The 23,545-nt window shown below is 38.5% G+C and overlaps 1 protein-coding gene across 1 annotated transcript in view; it reads right to left on the bottom strand.

Annotated features, from left to right (window-relative positions):
- The window catches only part of LOC139936894 (uncharacterized), a 58,182-nt gene extending 34,697 nt beyond the window's left edge, over positions 1-23,485 (bottom strand). Inside the window, exons 1-7 of the mRNA XM_071931706.1 lie at positions 23,304-23,485; positions 22,554-22,644; positions 21,388-21,493; positions 20,703-20,835; positions 17,987-18,123; positions 17,021-17,181; positions 13,939-14,140 (exon numbers count right to left, since the gene is read on the bottom strand). Of these exons, the coding sequence (XP_071787807.1) occupies positions 13,939-14,140; positions 17,021-17,181; positions 17,987-18,123; positions 20,703-20,835; positions 21,388-21,493; positions 22,554-22,644; positions 23,304-23,346 (873 nt within the window). The 5' untranslated portion in view covers positions 23,347-23,485. The remainder of the gene's footprint in view (positions 1-13,938; positions 14,141-17,020; positions 17,182-17,986; positions 18,124-20,702; positions 20,836-21,387; positions 21,494-22,553; positions 22,645-23,303) is intronic.
- Positions 23,486-23,545: the final 60 nt, after the last annotated feature.

Below are 23,545 nucleotides of genomic sequence, written 5' to 3'. Positions count from 1 at the left end.
GCTCCAGAAACTAAAAGCCAAGGGTCCCACACAGTCAGACATTGAAGACTTCCTCAATCATTGTTGACTAGACAAGGTCTGGTTGGTTGAAATACTCCCAACTCTTAGACCCCTTGCATCATAAAGTCACTAAGGCCTTTTCACACGAAGACAATAAGCAGGGGATCCTTGGTCTTAAGAACGCAACGTTGCTTAATCCACACCGTGTGAAAGGTACCTCTGCTTAAATAGGCACTGGTCCCTGGTCTGTTTAAACTCAAACACCGCATCCAATGAGGTCAAATAAATGCCTATCATTGGTTGAGAGTTGTGCATGGTCTGTGCACACTGTGCAAATTCCAACTGTCTAACACCAGCACTGGAGGCTAATAGGTCTAGTGTTACAAAAGTACAGCTTCCACGATAGGTATTCAAATTTTAGACTCAAATGGCCGAAATGACATTGCATTATTATATATTTCTGGAAATGAAACTAAGGATACCTCATAAGTGAGCTTAAAGGAACACGTTGCCTTGGATCGGACGAGTTAGTCTTTGAAAAGCGTTTGTAACCGTTTGTTATGAAATGCATATGGTAAGAAAGATGTTAAAAAAGTAGAATGTAATTATTCACACACATTTGCCTCAAATTTGTGTGGTTTTCCTTTTACTTTGCGAACTAACACGGTCGGTCATTTATGGGAGTAAAAAATTTGACTCCCATAAATGACCAACCTGGAATAGTCGACGAGGTAAAAGGAAAACCACACAATTTTGAGTGATACTTGTGTGGATCATTATATTCTACTTTTAAAATATCATTCTAATCATATGCACTTCATAACAAACGGTTATAAACGCTTTTAGAAGACCAACTCGTCCGACCCAAGGCAATGTGTTCCTTTAATCACTGGAGCTTGCAAGCCTGGGGAAACCTGTAATGTGAACAAGAAACACTAGGGTTAAACCTACTTTTCCACAATATGTGTTCTTTACACGCACTAACTACCCTAGTACATGTGACCTACAGCTTTATGTCCCACCCGAAGGGCAGAGCAATTATGATGAAGTGTCTTGCTCACCGAGACAAGTGCCATGAAAAAAAAACCACTTTGCTGATCATAAACTCAACCCAGCTCTCTATCACATGAAGCTAATGGACTAAGCAAAACACAACATCAAAAACAACAAAATGTTTAATGACCAGTAGTGGAGTAATGCTGCATTTGTAATCCCTGTGTTGTTTTTGATTAAGCAAATCTCATTAGCAGAAACAGGAAAGCAAACGAATACAGATTATACACGAATATGATTGCATAATGTAAACAGAGCGTCAATTAGTGAGTTCACAAACCATCCAGGTAAACTTTCTTCCCGTTCGTTTACTGCACAAACATCTCACCAGGAAATCTGACCAACAACATATTAAAGCATGTTAAATATTGACTTGACAATAAATGCCATACCAAATGGACTGTGCAGCAGTGACGTCAATGCTTTAACGATCTTCTCCCAGAAAATTCACATTCATTGAGGATTAGAATCAATATTCAAAATGTACACATATGCTGCTTTGCACGACGAGTGACAAAGAATCATTATTAACTCAAGTCAGTTGTTTGAGTGACGAATAAGAATCTATATGGTTATACGATTGAAATTTATGCACTTGTCAGACTTCAAAAACGTTGTGTGTAATGCAATAAATTCCACAAAGATAATTCCCATATTGAAAGAAATGTAGAAATAGAAGGAAGAAAGCAATTGTGACCGAAAGATCAATGAATGAACCTTCTTCATGACCATGGTTTTGAATAAGGTTGTCCATTCTCCATTGTTTTTCTGATAACTGGTCCTCTCTGCACGTGCGGTCAAAGAAGGCTATTGATAACCAACTATATGAGACCAGGGGTGGATTTCGCAAAGAGTTAAGACTAGTTATCTCAAGTCAGGACGGGTTACTCATCCTAACTTAGGGCTAACAATTCGCTTTTAATATCTCCTAGGACTAGACCTAACTTAGAACTTTGTTAAATCGAGCTAGGCCCAGTAAGCTGGTTCTGGAATAGTTGACCAGAGTGTAGTACATGTGACACAGCCTGACAAGAATCATTTTTGGCCATTAAGAAAATAGTGCTGACCCATTGTAATAACTCAGGTAGTAAGGTTACCAGCCAAACTACCGTGTCAAATGTACAAATTGTATCCTTCTTGTTTCTGCTGCGGCCGAGCAGACAATTGTTAAAGACAGTGGACACTATTGGTAATTACTCAAAATAATTATTGGCATAAAACCTTTCTTGGTGATGAGTAATGGGGAGAGGTTGATGGTATAAAACATTGTGAGAGACGGCTCCCTCTGAAGTGCCATAGTTTTCGAGAAAGAAGTAATTTTCCGCGAATTTGATTTCGAGACCTCAAATTTAGAACTTGAGGTCTCGAAATCAACCATCTAAACGCACACAACTTCGTGTGACAAGGGTTATTTTTCTTTCATTATTATCTCGCAACTTCCATGTCCGATCGAGCTCAAATTTTCACAGGTTTGTTATGCATATATGTTGAGATACACTAACTGTGAAGGCTGGTCTTTGACAATTACCAATAGTGTCCACTGCCTTTAAGCAATATTTTCTGCCTCAGCAGCCTCTTGCAATTGGGCCCAGTTCACATTTTGTTAGTGAACATCTGTATGTAATGTTTCCACAGGGATTCGTGCCCATAGAGGGCAGCGCAATTATGTGTGAGTAATAACGAGCGCTCCCTCTAGATCCATTATAAAACTCTATGATTAAATCCCGTCCACAGGATTTCACGCTCATAAAACATCTTTGAATTAAGACTGATTTTGAAACTCATTGCCCTTCCTCACATGCAAAGATAAATCCCCCCTAAAGTGATTGAAATAACAACTTCATAACATTACCACCTGGTGATATAAATTTGACATTCTGGCTCGACAGTAAAAAGCGCTAAGTGCTAAATTTCTCCTCCCACATATCAAATCAACATGTTAAAACAACTACTCTGGTTAAAGCGTTAACCCCCCCCCCCCCCCCATCCTCCAGTAAAACTCATCAGCCACATATTCAACTCCCGCATCACATGATGTGTCACAAAGAGCAGATTTGTTCCTCTTATGGTGATAACTCTCCTTGGCTGGATGGGGGCCGGCCTTGACTCAGAATGAAAAGAGAAAGAGGCCTGCTTGCAGAGAAAGTTCAAGAAATTTACAGAATTGCCATGAGGGATGATAATATTGTGCCCCTGTGACTGAAAACAAATGAAGCAAGAGGTTGCTCGCTCAGGCGACAAAATAAATCTGGCACGATAATCATTTGTATTATGTGTCTTAATCTGGCCTGCGGAGTATGACGTCTGAGCAGATTCTTGTCTTAATGATTTTTAAGCTTGTTTACTTTGTGGTTTCTTCTTTTAGAAAACAAAACAACTCTTGAAGGGAAATTACTTTATGAGGCTAATTTGGAATTAAAAAAAAAAACATTTTAAATTATTCTGCTTCAAAGATTTTTAAACAAGTTTATGAAATAAAGTTTGCATTTTAATGGAACCAAATGTTTTCATTGCCATTAGTTTTAAAGCCATTGGACCCTTTCGGTAAACAGTGTTGTCCAAGGCCCACACTTTGTGTACCACAACTTCTATATCAAATAACAAACCTGTGAAAATTTAGGCTCAATCGGTCATCGGAGTCGGGAGAAAACAACGGAAAAACCCACCCTTGTTTCCGCGCGTTTCGCCGTGTCATGACATGTGTTTGAAATAAATCCGTAATTCTCGTTAACGAGAATTTATATTGTTTGGCTGTTTTCTCAAAAAGTAAAGCATTTCATGGAATAGTATTTCAAGAGAAGTCTTTCACCATTGCCTTCTTCAAACCCTGTAAGTAATTTGTAAATCTGTGAACTTTTATTTTTTTTTCTGAACCGAAAGGGTCCAATGGCTTTAAGAGTGATAACCAAACGCATACCTTAAGACTCTGGTTAACTTCAAACAGGAAAGCTTTTCATTGATCTTAAACATGAATGAAGTCACCTTGTGTGAGTTTATACATAAATAGAAATTCATACCATCACCAGACTTTGCACCGTGCTGGTTTTTAAAGGGCGCTTTCACACCACATATTTTGCATTCTCTTCTTAAAGGGTCTGTATACGTTTCGCAATGACTCTAAAATTTAAAGTCAACAAAAGCTTACAGCAGCATTGGATAGTGTAATGCATTTTCGTCTGCTGCGGTTATGAAAAATCACGTTTTATCCCCCAAAATTTGACTAGAAGAACCATTCAAAATAATGTGTATTCCTATTATTAGGGATTATTCTTACTGCGTGGTAATAATTACTCCGGATTCTCGACCATATCTCAAAAAAAAAACGTTTTAAGATGAAATTTTCATAGGTGCATTTTATTGTATATCTACATTTATATGATTGAAACATTCATAGGGTTCCATCGTAGGGTTCCAAGAACCAATCGCATACAGACTCTTTAAGGACCGTTCGAACGTAGCATGCTGAAAATTGATGGAATTGTAATCATCGAAATATAGTCACATTAGATCAAAATAATTAAATTAGTCCCACAGAAAACAATTCCAGTGGCAACTTGGGTGGAATTCGAACCCTTGATGATATTCAAGTTGTCTGAGAATAACTGACCAACAATACCTGTCCCCTGCAATTCTATTTACTCTCTCTCAACAAATGTTTTTCCTTGTCACGAGAGTCAGGAATACATGCACTCGGAAGACTGCCAAATTAAATTACTATTTAAGATTCCGGAAGAAACAAATCATCTAATGAATGTACAAATGTGAACAGGCATTGGTGCACACCATTGTGTCACCACAGACACATGCGTATCCTGCACATTTCTAGGAAATTATACAAGTTTGACTAATACAGAGAGTTGAGAAATAGGAGGAAGTGTTCGATAGGAGAAAAGGGAAGTTTGTAAGTTAGGTTACAAAATGCATAGATTTAATGCTTTGTTGTGCTATGCTATTACAATATTTGCCCTTACTTTTTTTTCAGGATGTTTTTCACTAGTCCATAATTCATAATTTCATGACTAAACGGAAATAATGATTTACCAAAGAATGTAAACCGAGGACAGAATCTAAACTATTCAATGGGCTGCAAAGTGCTACTCAGTCGGGGTTAAAAATAAGCATTTGGTAAATAAATCTTTGATGTAATTACTTTCCCTTATACCATTACCTAAGTTATGAATACATATTTTCAAATGGAATTCACCCACTGGAAGGCCGCTGGAGGCTGACAATAAACAAAAAGGTGGGAGGGGGCATCAGCGGCGTAACAGTTGGGGGAGAGTTTGGGGCAAGGGTGCCACTCGAGCATATAGGTTGAGGAATTCAAACAGGTTAGATTATTTCTGGTATTGGGTCTGAACTGGGACAGATTAGAGCAAGCTCAGAAGCAGGGAGTGCAAAAGGAATTATAAAACCTAGGATTGAATATTTCCTGCCGATAACTAAATCCCTTTAACATGTCAAAAACAAATTCAAAGGCTTCTAGTGGACAAACATCCAGGCCTGTGTGCTTCATTTTTGAAAGGGCAAGGGCACCAAGGCATTTTCTCCTTGGTAAAGGGCACCCAACGAGGAAATTGTAAATTTCTACTGTAGCATTTCAAGGGCACCAAGGCATTGACCAGGGGGCATGAAGGCAGCCGCCTTCATTTCCTCCATGAAGTATCAATGAGTCATCGTCTACAAGGAAGAATAAAAGCCAACACTACCCTTGGCACTTTTCAACCATCAAGAAATCTGCCTTACACTAACCTTATCAGCTAGCCAGTCTACAAACAATCAAATCAGGAATGATTGAATCATTTAGGGGCATGGAAAAACACAATTAATGTATAAAACATTTAATTAGCACGCTCGGATGCTAACAAAGTGATGATTTAGCAAGTAGGCTCTGAATAAAACATACATCCCGTATGTTGACTGTGGATGCAGATGTTAGACGATAGTCTAGCTGTGCCAGTGTTCGAGTGTTCTTGCTGTCAATCATGTTAAAGGGGAACTGATGTATGTTATACAATTGAGAAGGTTGCTAGATGTTAAAAAAAAAAGAATATTCTTTATCCCCGATGCAAACTTAACATCCATTAAATCTTTTGCAGTACCCGCTGCTAAACATAGGATTTGAACTGCCTCTAGCCACCGGGCAATCTCGGTGGTATGACAATGCTCTAGAATTGCAAAGGTCATGGGTTCGAATCCCCCCCACCCCCGAGTAAAATGCCTGTGATTTTTTTCACTGAACTCGGGTAGGTACTGAGTATACAGTGCTAACGCACATCAGCATTAATATTGCTAGATGTTGATAAACAATTATTGTTTTCATATTGAAAGTTTATCATTCTGAAAGTGCCAGGCTTTTATTTTAAAATGTTATCTACGCTGCGTCTTTTGGTTTCTGAAAGAGTCTCTATTTCTCTGCCAACACCAGAGCTTGAGTTCAGTGCACTAAACCACTCAGCCAAGATATAACACCTACCATAAATTTAAAAAAAATGAACCTAGAATTACGGTTGATTTTATTTTTTATTTTGTCCAGTGCCAGAAAGAGTTACGACTAGTCTTGAGTTAGGACGAGTTACTCGTCCTAGTTCACAAAGAACTTAGGGCTAGTTCTTTAACTCGTCCTAACTTAGGACTAGCCTTAAGTTTTTGATATCTCCAAGAACTAGTCCTAAGTGTCCTTTTACTTTCACTTTATAATAAAATATGTTGTTTAATGACTCATAATTTCCAACAAACTGCTTCAATTAACTGTATGTTCCTGACTAAATGTGTGTCATATGGCTAGACCATACATCCGGCCTGGAAATTCATTTTTGAACAGGCAAGGCCGTTCTCATTTTGCAAAGGGCACTTCCATTGAAACATCTTAGAGTCAATTGGAAACTTTGGAAGGGGCACCAAGGCCAAGACCATAGGCAACTAAGGCCACGGCCTCTGTTGCCAAGTGTAATCCCAGACCTGATAACATGTGCAGTATTCTAAACCGAGCTAACTGTCAGAGAAAATTTTCTTTCAAATTTTAAACCCAATGTCCTTGGTGTTATGGCTATGAGCTGAACTAAATCCATCAAAACTCCATTCCATACAGATTGGTAAATCTTGACCCATACGTTTCGACTATTGGATTGGTATGCCTGGCATGATGCCAACAGTGTGCTGTTTCGGGGTACAGTGTCAAATCCATTAAACTCAAGCAAAACCATGAATCAAGTGTCAAGTTCAAATACCAGACATTGGGCCCAATTTCATTGAGCTGCTTAAAGATGCTAGGTTTGATTTTTGGCTTGTTTAACCAAACTATGTAAGTTTAAATTGCTATTGTTATTGATTCAAGAAAGTTATAAGCTTTCATTTAAGGCATGTACTTCAGCTGGTAACCTCATTCTGGTGAGCATACATTTTTATTGTGCTTAGCTACTTTTTGTGCTTAAGCAGCAATATGAAATTAAGCCTAGTTCACACCTTCTTTAAAACAACTTCTAAAAAAAAATAACTTCTCAGATTGTCTACTACCATAAAATAGCTTCAATTTGAGTTGGCTATTTTTTTTAGCCTGCAACCTTTGCTTATAATGTGATAGCTAAAGTAGCATCAATTTTTAGTTTTACTGCAAAACAAAATTAAATTCAGAGATTCAGAGACAAGAAAGTTTTTTTTATATATTTCACTCTGGGAAAACAAATAAGTGAAATTAACTGGGACCCCCAAACTGTCCTTAGTATAACAAAAACTTGCTTAGCATAAAAGGTTACCAACCAAAATTCATGTGTTCAGTTCCCTGCACATTTTGCTTAGCCGGATATACCCTGCTGAACACCTCAAAGAAATTGGGATCTGGTCAATTTATGTTTTTGCACCAATGAGGGCAGTATACAGTATTGGGCAGAGACATGTTTTGTCATCTATGATGGTTATTACTTAAATTGATTGTAAGCATAAAAACTTACTTGGTAACCAACAATGGAGAGCATGTGATAGTATTAAACATTGTGAGAAATGGCACCCTCTGAAGTATCACAGTTTTTGAGAAAGAGGTAATTTCTCACTTAAATATCAAAACACCTAAAGCCTTTTGTAGGCACCTGAAAGCACACAAGGTATGTGTTCTACTATCATCATCATTAGATAGTGTAAGTTTTATGTAAAGCTGTGATCTTCAAAACTTAGGTTTCTTACCAATTCTGAAACGTTCTTTTAACATTTCTTGGAACAACTAACAACACTCAGGTCAGTATGCTTCGTATTTTTAAATGGGCAAGGGCACCAAAGCATTTTCTCCTTGGTAAAGGGCATCCTATGAAGAAATTTAAGTTTCTACTGTTTAATGGCACCAAGGCAATGACCACAGGGCATGGAGGCAATCGCCTCTGCTGCCTTCGTTGCCTCCCTGAAGTATCAGGCCTGAGCACTCCTCAGTGTTCAATTCTTGTTAGAAAATTCAATCAAGTGTAACGAGCAAGTGGTTATTTTTCTGAACAGCTCCAGTAGCAAGAGGCCTATACATTAAAGCCAATTAAGAAGACGAATGAGTTAGTTACCAAATCTAATGACTTCCTCATGAAATGGTGCAGAAACTTAATTTTCTCTGGGAGCAGAAAGTACATGGATAAAAAGTAATGATCATCAAAATTACCGCCATCTATCAAAGGGGGAAATTATTACATTGATCACTGCACACATGGGATTATTGCCCTATGTTTAGGACCCGTCCTGGATATTAGGGTCTGTTTCTGAGCGGACAATGTTCAAACCCCTTAATTTAAACTCTATCATTTTATGAAGCTACTAACCTCACCAAGACCCAATTTCATAGAGCTGCAAACTTTAAACACAGTTCATCCGGAGAACCTTTCATGTGTTTTAACATTACATACACACATAGTGTGCTCTGAGAAAATAAAGAGGTTCACATAATGTAGGGACTTGATCAAAACACTATCAGGCCTGTAGTTTCATTTTTGAAAGGGCAAGGCCATTTTCATTTTGTAAAGGGCACTTCCATTGGGAAACTTTTGCACTGGGCACACAGGCAAGAGCAGAGGCACGGAGGCCACTGGGGCCAATGGCCTCCCGTGTATTCCAGGCCTGCACTATGTGGACTGACACACATACACACAATTTTTTGCAGTTATGAAGAATTTAAGCCTTTTTGAGGTATATCGGACACAATGCTACAACACTGTAAAGTTGTGGTAAATTTGTGCGTATTGACCATAGAAATTGAACGTACGTTATTCAGTGAAGTGCGCAATTTGAGGCGACGCGGCGTTTACACGTAAACCTAATGACCACCAACATGGTGAGCGTGGCATCAGTCGCGGCGTGTGACGCGCGCATATCACGTCCGCCATACCTCAAAAAGGCTTATAGGATTTTTCATTAAACGTTTACAGAAAAATGTCCACAGAGTGACTGCAACACAGAGCTGCATGTATTTGCGTGACCGCCAATAATGCACACCAAAGTACACTCTCAATTCTAATGAAAGTTCTGTGCTAGAACACACTAGTGTACAGGGCAACACTGTTCAAGAGAGCGAACATAAACGGAATTATTATAACGTTGAGAGCTGAGTTATTTCATAAAAAAATTCAAATTTATGAAGAATCTGACGTCCAAAACCTACCGACCAAAAATGTAGCTTCCTACAGGTAAGATTTGAATTATGGAGCTCTGAGACTTTTATGCCCTAGATTCATACCCTCATATTCAGGATGTCAGGATGTAAAAGGCCGCCAGGGCTATCATTGGATTTGCACTTGAATATGAGCTCACTCAACCGTGATGTTGTTGGGGAGGTACATGTATATGTACTACTAGAGCCGGTTTCACACAAGCTTTCTAAACCATGGTCGTTGGTCGTCGGCTCTCATGTGAAAAGGGCTTCGGTGAGCAATCAGGGAACCAATCTCATACTGCTGTTTACAAGTAAGCACTGTTTGTGTTGCTAAGCAGAAAAAATGTTTTCTATAAACAAGAGTTGGCGCTGCTTATTAACAATACTTTAGTTTTGATTTTCAAAGGCAAGCCACTACAAGCCTCGGCTCAAATGTATAAGTCCCGCACATATCAAATTGAGTCAAATTTTTTGAAATCATTTTTTATTTTTTTTTATTTTAAATTACTTAACAAGTGGTGCACACTCATGTTGCCTTCAATTTCTTAGGTTAAAAAAAAAATGGCAGCATTTCTGAAAGATACATCATTTGTTCTTGACCTGAGGTTACATACATCCTGCCACATCACTGATCATCAACTTTTTGATCATTCATCATTAAATCAATTCACAAAGGTCAAATAAGAAGAAAAAACAATCTTCTGGGCAAAATAATTTTTCAAGCTCAATTCTAAAACATCTGACTCAGGCAGAGTGTCAAACAAGCTGTTTCATTGTCACTTTAACTTAATCCTAGTTGGACATAAACCAACCATTGCAGAGAAATTGTGCACTCACTGTAAAATTACACAGTGAAATCTGATGGTTCAAATCTCCTTATGGTTAAAGGTACTGGACACTATTGGTATTACTCAAATTAAAAAAATACTTGGTAACAAGCAATGGGGAGCTTTAAGTATAAAACATTGTGAGAAACGGCTCCCTCTGAAGTAACATAGTTTTTTACGAAAGAGGTAATTTCTCACTCAAAATAAAAAACTTTTTGCTAAAAGCACACAAAGTAAAACAAGAAGGGTGTTTTTTCTTTCACTATTCTCTTGCAAAGTCGATGGCCAATTGAGCCAAAATTTTCACAGATTTGTTGTGTCATACATGTTGGGATACACCAAGTGAGAATACTGATCTTTGACAATTACCAATAGTGTCCAGTGCCTTCAACATATACAGAATCAGATGGAGCAGTCAATAAATGGTCGTATGGCACGCAAACTTAACACAACCACCTTCATGCTTTACTCTTATCCACACAAATCAATCACAATGATTGTGTAATAAGGTTTTTTGACGCAACCTTGGAAATCTCAGAGAATCGTTCTTTTTTTCATCACTGCGAAACCTCTCCACATTCGTCCTTCGCATTATTTCCGAAGATTTGCAAATAAGGGATTTTATTAATGCCACTTTATATTAAACTTGAAATCCATATGGATTTAAATATTGCTCCTGTTTCAATGTTAAACAAGCCAAATTCCCCCAAAACAAATTGCTTACACCAAAATACAGTTTAATAACAGAGAAGTTAGACTATCAATATAAATGCAAATGAGACTTTCATTTCAGCTTTGTTTTTATTACACATTTATATTACAGACTTAATCATTGCAATTTAGCTTTGGTAATACTCTCGCTGTAAACAAAAATAGACACGACGTGTTATATTCTGCCGGCGTCATAAAAAAACTGAGTGGGGTGACAAATTGTACAGTGGTGATGAATGCGAACCAGAGACCTGACGGAGGTGGCAACTCATTTCTGGAAAGGTAATTCCATCGGTTTGTGTCTGGGGTTAGAGACCATCGTCATAATAATAAGTGACATTTTCATCATGTTGTCTGTCGAGATTCTCTCAATCTCATAAATATTAATGAGACCCTTGGCAGCTGCATCAACAGTCGTCAGGCCAATTATTATAGAATGATTTATAGCCAGAATTGTTAAGAAATGAAGCAGACAAGGGATCTCTGGCATTACATTTTTTGAGGGTATCAAATTTGAATACAGTGATTGGCCAAAAGAATGGGAGGGGGGTGCTAGAATTTAGCTATTACTGGGAACAAATTTTAGCCTTCGGCAGGAAAGAGTATAATTCAAGGTTTTAAACAATCTGAAGTCTCAAAAAAAAACATCAAATATCCAATCTGATATTTCATTGAGAATGCAGTGTACAACTTGCATAATTATTGAGCACTTCTCAGAACATGTTAACTTCTTCTTTCGTAGACTACTTGATTTAATGTTAAAAACTATGGTACAAAATATAGGACTTCCAATTTAATTTTTTTTTTCCAAAAAAAGGACACAGCTTCACTAGTATAAACGTGGTGGCACACCCCTTCCTGGAATCAAATGAGCGTCAAAAACATTAACACTCAGACGGTGTTTGTTTGCCAGCCATATATAGGTCCCTATAACTTATAAGCGCCAAATGCTATTTACAATAGTATACGCAATTTGTATTTCTCGCTAATAGCTAGCATGTTTGCAAAATAACCAGCTGCACGATTCCAGGTAAATCATTCATTGGACTGGCCCCGAGGCCATCCACGGTAAGGAAATCACAGACAATTCAATTAAGCTTTTGTGCTACTATAGCCATAAGGGCAGAAATCAAATCATTTGTTTAATATTCCCTGCAAAGCATGAATTATATTAAATAAATGAAATTGAGATGTTACAAGTGATAAAACAGGGGCCTCACTGGGCCCAGGGTGTGTAGGGGGGGGGGCGGAAATTATGTCCCTCCCTCAAATTAAACAGAGCTATGAAGGTATCAGAAAATGGGAAAATAGGAATCTCACTAAAAAAGTATGTACTTTTAAAGCACATTATTTTATGCAAGCTTAAACTAATATGAAAAGTGTGTTTATTTCATCCTAATTAATCATGATTCACAGCCAATTTCGGGGGGGGGGGGGGTGGATTGAAAATTTGGGCGAATACAAAACAGGTAGACATGCCTGGAATAACACGCAGGTCACGGGGGTCATGGCCACTATTGCCCTGGGGGTTGGCCTTGGTGCCCCTTCCAAAGTTTCCTATTGAATTTAAGATTTGTCAGTGGAAGTGCCCTTTGCAAAATTAAAACGACCTTGCCCTTTTCAACATGTTCAAAGGCCTGGGTGTATATAATTGATTTTTTCCTGAGGGAGGAAAACCGGATAGTCTGGAAAACCCTTGTGGCACAGCAGAGAACCAACGCACAACTCAACTCACATATGGCCCCGACCGGGAATCGAACCGGGGTCACCTTGGTGAGAGGCGAGCGCCTTACGCACAAGCCAACCGTGCCACCTTATATAATGCTGTTTGGAAATAATACTAGACATAATACAGTGTGGTTGGTGCTATCAGGTACTCTAGGCTAGGTAAATGTTTGAGTTAAGTTCAGATGGCGTGTACCAGCCACCTAAGGGAATGAAAGCTGTAATTCCTGCAGCAGACCCCAGCTAGCTTTAAAGTGTTAAGGCAGCTTTGGACAAAGCTGCAAATGCTCTGCTCATAAAGATGAGCACAGGAGAGAGAAATTAAATCTAAAATCTTTTCATAATCCAGACTTCGAACAGACATTATTTCTAGACCTAAAATCCCTGTGCTCCATCTGGGGCTAAAAACATTGAGCAGGTGGCAGGAGAGCCGGAGGGTATGTTTATTGTCGCATGATTCAAGCATTTGGCTGGGATCGTAGCTAGCGGGGCATTGCCCAAAGTCTTATATTTACGACAAAAGTGTCCAGCACAATCTAAAAAAATATGACTTTATGGAACTTGACTTAAGAATTAAAACAATAACCTCGACTGACTTCAGTGATGTAATGTTTCATTGATTTTCTGTGCACTGTATGAGAGATCAACCTGCATGAGTTGGATTTCTAGGCCCATTTGTGATTCTTGCCCAAATGGGATTCTAGATTCCAATGACTTACATGTAGCATACATGTGGCGTGTCATGGCCGAGCGGTTAAGGGCACCGGATTCAAGCTCTAGTGTTTGATCAGCAGGGTGATCATAGTTTACTATTTATTCATAGTTTCTTCTTATTTCTCCACACCGTGCAAAGCTTCAAACAATACCTAGGTTGAAATTTGATTCTTTCCAAGTCAACTGAGCTCAACAAATTATCAGATAAAATGCAACCCCTGTAGAGTATGCTCGATGCTGGAATGACGTATTTGTGTAAAAAAAATGAAACTTGCAGACCTCACTCACCTGGTTCGTTTCGAGAAATTGCCTGACCTCATCCAGTGACATTGACCTTTGACCTGGGATGTGAACGCTGACCATGTTGGGGTCGTTATTCACGATGGACAAGCTGTGGTTGGTGGGGAGAATACCGGTGAAGCTGCAAATGAGCTGCGTGTGACCGATGAACAGGGTACCGACTTTCAGCATCATTTCTGTGGCACTGACCCTACAAAAGAAAAAAACAAATTATAAAGAGTGACTCAATTCTCAATGTGATATAATTTCTTTTCTTTTCTCCTTACCCATCTTCATGTTATATTCATCTGACTTTTTTTCTACTTTCAGTTTGCAGCTGTCTGTTTTGTTTGTCCCTTTGTTTGAGGAATTTGCTACATTCAACCAGTTTTTGTTTCAATGATTTACTTTTTCTCACTCTTCCCACCTCTGATGTTGTCATTTGTTTTTCAAACTTCTTATGTTCAAACCAGCCCCTTTCCCACCCCCTGTCCTCTCCTTTGTTTCCCCTTGCTTTTTCTTTTTCTTTCTGCCTCTCTCTATTCACTCTATTCATGTGCTTCCACTGGACTGCTTCTGTTACAACGATGGGGTCTAAATGTCTTTGCATTGATACCGTAGATCTTTTCTATTATCTTGTGCATTTTTTCTTTAAATTTTTTTCAATAGGCAAGCCGCTACAAACATTGCCTTATCCTTGCCTCCATGCAATTTTCTTCTCCTTATACTAATGCTTTCACCTTACTATAGACCTTATGCTTTGACGTCACCCAGCGCCATCTTAGAGGAAAGACAGTGACGAAACAATCGAGACGCACAGATTTGTTCGCGCGGCGCACAGGATTGGCCAATAAACAACCTCAATTTGACCTCTAGGTGAGGGCGCCCTACCGAAGACGTCATGAGCATAAGGTCTATTGCTTTTCTGTTACACTTAACTTTGTGAATTGAATACAAAATAATGTGAATGAAAACTGAATTAAACCTGAAATCAAATGTGTCACATCAGTGAATAACCAACATAAATATGACAGATGGATGGAGTGCTTGCTAAGTGTACTACAAACACCAACCCCATAGTACGTCTAACGTATGGGTGAACAGTCAGGGATTTTCCGTGCAGCTTGAATGCAGCAGTTTTTATTATAAGGTGTCCGTGCAATACCTGAACAACTTTGTTTCTTTTCCGTTCCCTTCTCCGTCTTCTTCATCTTCTTCTTGTAAATACAATGTTCAAAAATAATTTTCGTCCCCTGAGACAAACTCATTTCTCAAAAAATACAGCAGTTCAGCAAGAAATATTTTAACTTTAAGGGAGGCTTTCTATCACTGTTATCTTCAAACGTGTAAGTTAAATGTAAATCCGTGGACATTGTGTTTTGTGTTAAAACCATTATTGCAAATGAATTTCAACACATGACGACGATCGTGTTGTCTGATAACACATGAATGTTTCCGAGACAGACGCTGCATGTGGATAGGATAAGTGTCAGAGAGGAAATTAACTATTGCACTCTTCTAAGACGACGTGCGTCAATGTAGAAATGTAATTCCCGGATTTTGACCTCTGATGACAGTACTTTGTTAGACCGGCCATGAGACCTTGTTTTGTGACCTGCATTGCCACATTTATTTTGATTACAACAATCAAAATAAAATTTGATTCTAGAGGCTCTGCAAATGCTTATTTTGTGGGGTGTTATGGCCTAGCGGTTAAAGGATTCGGGTACTTTTTCAAAATGTCCATAGATTTACATTAAACTTACAGGGTTTGAAGATAATGATATTGGAAAGCTTCCCTTCAAATCTTACTTACTGAGGTGCTGTAGTTTTTGAGAAATGAGTAAAACAATGTCATGAAAATCTGTTTGTAAAATGATTAAAATTATTTTCATGACATTTTTTTACTCATTTCCCAAAAACTACAGCACCTCAGCACGTAGTATTTTCAGTGAAGCTTTCTACTGTTGTTATCCTCTACCTATGTAAGTTTAGTGTAAAACTGTGGACATTGTGTTTTTTGTCCTACAAAAAGTACATGATCCTTTAAGAGCACCAGATTCAAACTTTGCAGGAAAATACTGTTTGTTAAAGCGCCTTTAGCATCACTGGATGAGTGACGGATATGCCACTATTATTAATATTATTTTATTGACTTTGTACACTAACCAGACATGAATATTTCTCTAAATCTGGAGGATTGGTAGCCTACTGAGATTGAAACTAAAATTGTGTAAGTTTTAATTGATATTTCCTGATAGCACATCTTTACCGGCATCTTTGGTTTTGTCTTCGGGTGTGTCACCAACTTAACTTTTTTCTTCTGTCAGGTAGTGAAGCCCCTCCAAGCTAGGCCAATCACAAAGGGGGAAAATGCTACAGGAGTGCTAATTTCTGAACAGAAAATAGCCATCTTGGTAATGGGGTTGTATGCAAAAAAGGACAAATTTAACTTAAGCCACCCAAAATTGAGATTCAACCCAAGATACAATATTGGTCCCTATTTCACCAATCCCTGGAAGAACTGACCCTCAAATCTGTCATTAACACAAAATTTGGAGGAACCTGCAAATTATTAACAGTCGCTGTTTACTTGGGTGCACCTATAACTACACATACAGCATGCTCCGAGTTCCATTTCTATGGTATACATCCAACAAACTAATGTTGTATCTACTGTTTTTTAATACAATTACATAAAGAAAACAAACTAGAAAGCTAAGCAGAATTTCAGAGAGAAACAAAATCATGAAAGTGGTCAAATCAAACATCGACAGGATACAATTCCTTCCCACTGTGTTTGACACGTGGCCTCTAAACAATTCTTAAAGGTCAAAGATCAGTCCCATCTCAAGCCATAAAACACACAAATCTTAAATAAAATTTACTCTTATCAGAAAAAATAGTGACATATAAAAAATTTGGACCATTTTATCGAGTACAAGGGCTGGCCTACATGTACACATAAGGAAGGCTCCAATAGACTCATCAGGTCTTATTCATAACAAAAATTCAGATTTTTTGAAGGGCAAAATAATCAGAAAAATTTGTAATTTTGGTCGGTGGGGTGATACAAAAAACATACACTTACTGGTTATCTCTGTAATTAGTGATAGTAGACAGGAAGTCCTTATGGACATCAACTTGGCCTTCAAACGCTGTGGTCAGACTACTGATGTAACGACTGGCCCTCTCCTTCACTTTATCCTGCTGTTGACCTTTCACAATGGCCACTGGAGCTTTACTTCCTGACTACAAAATAATCAATAATCATCATCTTTATAGACCTTCATCGTAATATGGTCATATTTGTCAAGTACAGTACCTTGTGCTCACAGTGAGGAAGAAAATTACGTACTTTTGTTGTAAACAAAAAGGAACAGACTATTTTTGTCTTTTTTAGTCTAGAATGCATCTGAATTGGTGGCAACAGCTATGGCTATGACTGTTGCATGTTAAAGAACCCAGTGCACTTGTCAAAAAGAGAAGGGCTTCGCCCCGGTGTTCCTGGTTTGATCGGAAGCATAGTGCACAACAGCACCTTGTAACCCACTGCATGGTGCCATGTAAAAGGAGTAGGTATCATACTCAAATGTAGTCCCTAAATACCTTGCAAGAAATACTGAATGTTGAAGCCTGGAGCATCACTGATGAGTGACGAATATGAACGCTCTATAAGAAGCCATTGTTATTATGACATTGGTTTGCTTTGAGACACTTCAGTGAAACACCGCAAGAAGTGCTAAAATTTTGACCTGACCACTGCCAAGACTGAACCTGGGTGGTCAGGTTGGCATTGCAGTATCTTTCCTCAGCTTCCAACTCCAGGACACTGGTTCGAGTACCGCCGAGGGCACTACATCGAAAGCATTTTCAGTCCCTAACTGATTGTGTAGGTTTTCCCTCCCTCTGGGGGATTTCCTACCATATCGAAAACCAAAACTTCCTTTTCGTCTCTCCGTGCAGATCTTGGCTTATACAAAGATTAATTTCACTTTTCTGAGAATCCTTGGGTTCTCAACCAGACTTCAATCAAAAACCCAAAAGACTCACATACCTGTCTGGGAGTCCTTGGCACTGGGGTCATCGGTTGCTTAGCTCCTTGTTTATTATTTTCAGCTGGTGACTCCAACATGATCGTGACCGGGCCATCGTTCTGAATATGGACCTGCATGTGAGCACCAAACTTTCCATCTGTCATGGGAAAAAGAAACTTTTTTTTAAGAATTTTTTTTTTTTATAGAGCTGTTTTTTACTTTTATCCTAACTTCCAAATAATTTGACTTCTTATCCTTGTTGACTTTTTGTTTAGTTATTATTTGGTCATAGATGTGAGGTTTTCCTTCCTCTGATTTTGTTGAAAACAAAAAGGCAGGGACAACTATTTAAAAAACCAAAAGCCTAACACGAATGGACTAAACACCCTCCAAAGCCAAAATTAAAACTGGCACCAAAGAACATCTCTCTAAACCATGAAGAACTAAAGAGAAAACAAAATCGCATACAATTAAAAACCACCAGCAAAAACATCTTTAAAAAGGTCCTCCCTCAGCTTCATTTCAAAGGACTTGTAACCCACAAAGCCAAATTAGAACCGGTACCAAAGAACATCCCTTAAAACCATGAATGATAATAATAATAAAGAAGTTATATAAAGCACATGTATCTACCAAACAAGGTACTCAAGGCGCTGAGTATATACAAACTTTCAGAAAGATAGGTTATTGCAGTGATGAATTGGAAAACCCAATTGTTTAGCACCTTCTATGGGTTTTCAAGCAGAAACTAGGACAAAATAATTACTTAAACATACAATTGAAAACAACTAGCACTAGCATTATAAAAGGTCTACCCTCGGCTACAATGGAAAAGACCCTCCAAATTAAAAATAAATTCCTGGTATCTATTTTGAGTTCTGAGAACATTTCAGTAAAAGCGACAACAATTAGCACTAGAATGGTATACAAAAAACAGTGGCTTTTTACTTCCTTTTTAACACGAATTACAGATTTCTAACTTCTCCCCACATTCCATTAAAGGCAGTGGACACTATTGGTAGTTACTCAAAATAAATATTAGCATAAAACCTTACTTGGTGACGAGTAATGGGGAGAGGTTGGTAGTATAAAACATTGTGAGAAACGGCTCCCTCTGAAGTGGAGTAGTTTTCGAGAAAGAAGTAATTTTCCACGAATTTGATATCGAGACCTCAAGTTTAGAATTGGAGGTCCCGAAATCAAGCATCTGAAAGCACACAACTTCGCGTGACAGGGGTGCTTTTTTCTTTCATAGTTATCTCGCACCTCCGGCGACCAGTCGAGCTCATATTTTCACAGATTTGTTATTTTATGCATATGTTGAGATACAGCAAGTGAGAAGACTGGTCTTTGACAATTACCAATAGTGTCCACTGGCTTTAAGGACTCTACCTATTTGAAAATGAGTGCATCACAAAACTGAATATGATTTTGGAGCTCCTCTTTGTAAAACTTTTACAGCTGGTACTTCATGTGTTAAAGGCAGTGGACACTATTGGTAATTACTCAAAAAAATTATTAGCATAAAACCTTACTTGCTAATGAGTAATGGGGAGAGGTTGATAAAAGCATGAGAAACGGCTACCTCTGAAGTGACGCAGTTTCAAAAAAGAAGTAATTTTCCACGAATTTGATTTCGAGACCTCAAGTTTAGAATTTGAGGTCTCAAAATCAAGCATCTGAAAGCACAAAACTTCATGTGACAAGGGCGTTTTTTTTCTTTCATTGTTATCTCGCAACTTCAATGACCCATTGAGCTCAAATTTTCACAGGTTTGTTATTTTATGCATATCTTGAGATACACCAAGTGTGAAGACTTGTATTTGACAATTACCAATAGTGTCAAGTGTCTTGAATCTTACTGTGCTCATCTGATTTGATAAGAATTAGACATGATATTTGTCCATAGGAAAAGGGATGACCTACATGCTCATGTGATATAGACTTTAATAGACTTTTCAGACTGTTTAATCACATTCCCAAGGTCAAAAATAAAATAATTTAAAAAGCACTTAAAAGCACTGGATACCTTTGGTAATTGTCAAAGACCAGTCTTCCCACTTGGTGTATCTCAACATATGCATAAAACAACAAACCTGTGAAAATTTGAACTCAATTGGTCGTCGAAGTTGCAAGAGAATAATGGAAGAAAAACACCCTTGTCGCACAAGCTGTGTGTGCTTTCAGATATTTGATTTCAAGACCTCAGCTGAGGTCTCGATTTAAATATTTTTTAATGAGAAATTACTTCTTTCTGAAAAACTAAGTTACTTCAGAGGGAGCCGTTTCTTGCAATGTTTTAAAGTATCAACAGCTCTCCGTTGCTCATTACCAAGTAAGTTTTTATGCTAACAATTATTTTTAGTAATTAACAATAGCGTTCAGTGCCTTTAAGTAGGAAGAGTATCATGTCTGAAGAACACATAATAATAATTTGGGGGGCTAAACGCCCTTACTCGCAGCTAGAGCTGAATTGCGAAGGATGTGGCTCCAACGTGTTCGAGAAGCAGGCATGCAAGAGACCATTCAGCTGCCAGCCACATCAACCCGTTATGACCACGGAGCACAGCCAAGATCGAAAGTGTTTGATTTTTTCCTGAGGGAAGAAAACTGGATAGTCTAGAAAACCCTTGTGGCACAGCAGAGAACCAACGCACAACTCAATCGAACCGGGTCACCTTGGTGAGAGGCGAGCGCTTTACGCACAAGCCAACCGTGCCACCCAAATGTTCTCACCTTTGATGAGTTCTGGCTTGAAATCTTTCTTCAGGATTGCCAGAAAGTCTTGATAGAATTGTTCCGATTGATCTCCAGCCATTGCTGAGTGGAAATCCGGTTTATTACCCTTCAGGATGGAGTACAGGGTGAACTGCAACAGATACAGGGGCATAGTCTTTATTCATCTGGTTAACCCTCCTACTGTCTGACCATTTAATATCAACATGGGTTTTGAGTGATAATCTAAGCCAGCTTACAATGTCACTGCCTAATTGATTGAATGGCCATGACTCTTCTTTTAGGCTTTAAACATCTGTTTAAAACTAAGTCACCAGTCATGAATACCTGTCCATTAAAAACATCAAAAAACTTTCAAAAATTCAAGAACATATCTGACAGTTTAAGCCCCAGCTCACCTCAAAGTTGAGCCCTGCATACATTTTGTTTATCATTGCATCTGGGTTAAAGGACTCTCCGAGCCCAGGCCTGATACTTCACCGAGGCAACTAAGGCGATTGCCTCCATGCCCCTTGGTCATTGCCTTGGAACCCTTGAAATGTTCAAGTAAAAACTTAAAATGTCCTCAAAGTGTGCCCTTAAAGGAGAAAATGCCTCGGTGCCCTTGCCCTTTAAAAAATGAAGCATACAGACCTGCAAGCCCATGAATTTTTTTTGTTTAATTGAACAACATAAGGTGACTGACCTGACTGACGCACAGAATCTCCAGCTGTTTGTCCTTTACACTTTTATCCCATCTTCTCTCCTCCTTCTCGTCTTCAAAGACCCTCAAATTCAACAGTTTCCTCGCTCTGATGATGAAACAGCAAACAAGTTATCACGACACTGTCAGACGTATCAACTAGATGTAGCGACTTCATTGGAGAGAAGCCTCCAAAGGTGCTTTTTAATTAGGATTCTGGAAGGTGTCAATGTGGGAACACAAACACTTCACTGAAATCTTCCGGAGGTAAAACTGATTAACAAATGTTTTGACCCTTTGTATTTTTTACAATGTACTCTTTTAAAAGTGGTCTAAATGTTTTATAGGTAAAACACCTGCAGCTCAGTTCACATTCTCTTAGAGTGGTCTGGCTAACTTTAGTAGTAGTCCCGGCTGATTTCCTACCTTCTGCCCAGGTAGTTAATAAGCAGGACAATTCATTTCAAAAATGAGAAGTCTCCCAAATTCCAACAAATCTACTTCGCGATATAGTAGACTATACAGCAAGACAAAATCTCAAAGAACATAATCTACCCAGCTAGTAGATATAATACTTTCTGTACACATTATGTTACCCCAAATCATAATACATAGATCATCAAGATTAGTGTTGAAAAACATCCCAATATTGATATGAAATGTTTTTCTACCGTGTAGATTAGATTAGATGTATTTGGCATTCTTCATCAATAAGCATACAAAACAATGAAGCTTCAAAACAAAAGGAAACAAGTACAAATGCCAAGGAGAGATCTCCATTTGTTTGTGAACAAGTAATAAACATCCATTCAAAATAGTATAACACTTGAGGAAAGGTATGGACATTGGAAAAGAAACTTTAGGCCTATTCAATTGCCTCCCTTTAAACGTATCAGCTTATCAGTCACAAAGAGAAAATTACCCCTTGGACAATACAGAACGCCCCTCCATTAATTAAGGCACGTCTATCATTTCCACCATTTTGGGAGTCATTTTCTTGTTACTCCCAAAATGGCAGACATAATAGGCATGTGTGTAGGTGCACTGCACATTGTGCAAGGGGTCAATAAAAAAGAAATAAATGAAGTCTGAAAAGAAACTTTAATAATGTAATAAAAAATAAATTCTATATTTCAAAGTACCACAGGTCAGATGATTTAAGGTCTTACATGTACTCTCTGTCTTTGGGCGTGTCATCTCTAGATATACCAACTAAGACACACAGCCCTTTACCAATAGAACTGATCAATTCATCGCCAACTGCAAGTTAAAAGGGAAACATATCAATTAAAATCCCCCTACTGTCTGACCATTTAATGTTGTCTGCCGTGGTTTTGAGTGGAATCCATACAGCTCATGTAGGAAGCTTTAAACTGGGATGGTGCGTTGGTGACGCTATTGGTGGCACTGGTTGGTGGAAGGTGAAGAGAGAGGAAATAAAAGGAAAAAGTTGTGCACTATTTACAATGGGTTTCAATTTAAACCCCATGTTTTTTTGTAATTTAGCTATTCTAATGGCAACAACATGACAGTGCTTTATATTAAATGGCTGATGTAGCTCAGGTTGGACTCCTTCGTTCCCTGCACTGACTGACGCCCTACTGTGGGTGCGTTCGTTTAGCTTTATAGTTTTAAAAATTAACCAATCATATCTCCCATTTCCCTCCCATGCTCAACTCAATTAATTAAAACAAAGAGCACATTGTTAGTGTCCACTACACTGGAAGCACCACCACACCGTTCATTATCTAGATGCCGAACAGGCTTTGATCATAGAGGAAGGACAGAGACCTTCCTCTATGCTTTGATGAGTACCGACATGTAACAATTTTTAACATAAAATCTAGTTTATTGTTCATAATCATATGATATGTTTATGTTAATTAAAAAAAAGGATAAAGCAGCATTTGTCCACTCGCCTGTTACACTGGCTTTGGTTACCCTTTGCACTAAAGCTCTCATTCTTGCGTAATGGGGGTAAATATGGCTCGGTAATGTTGCCTGACTCAGAAAAGCAACCACAGAACTTCACGAGCATGCAGATGAGAGTGTTCAGAGCACACAACACACCGAGTCTGACATCACAGCACATGTCATTACACCCAACTGCTGACAAAATGACAACACCGAACGGTCATGTGCAAGGGCGCCACCAATTGCG

This window comes from Asterias amurensis, chromosome 1, assembly GCF_032118995.1.
Source record: "Asterias amurensis chromosome 1, ASM3211899v1".
Lineage (NCBI taxonomy): Eukaryota > Metazoa > Echinodermata > Asteroidea > Forcipulatida > Asteriidae > Asterias > Asterias amurensis.
Note: the sequence above shows the minus strand (reverse complement) of the source record. Positions and strands in the feature narration are given on the sequence as shown.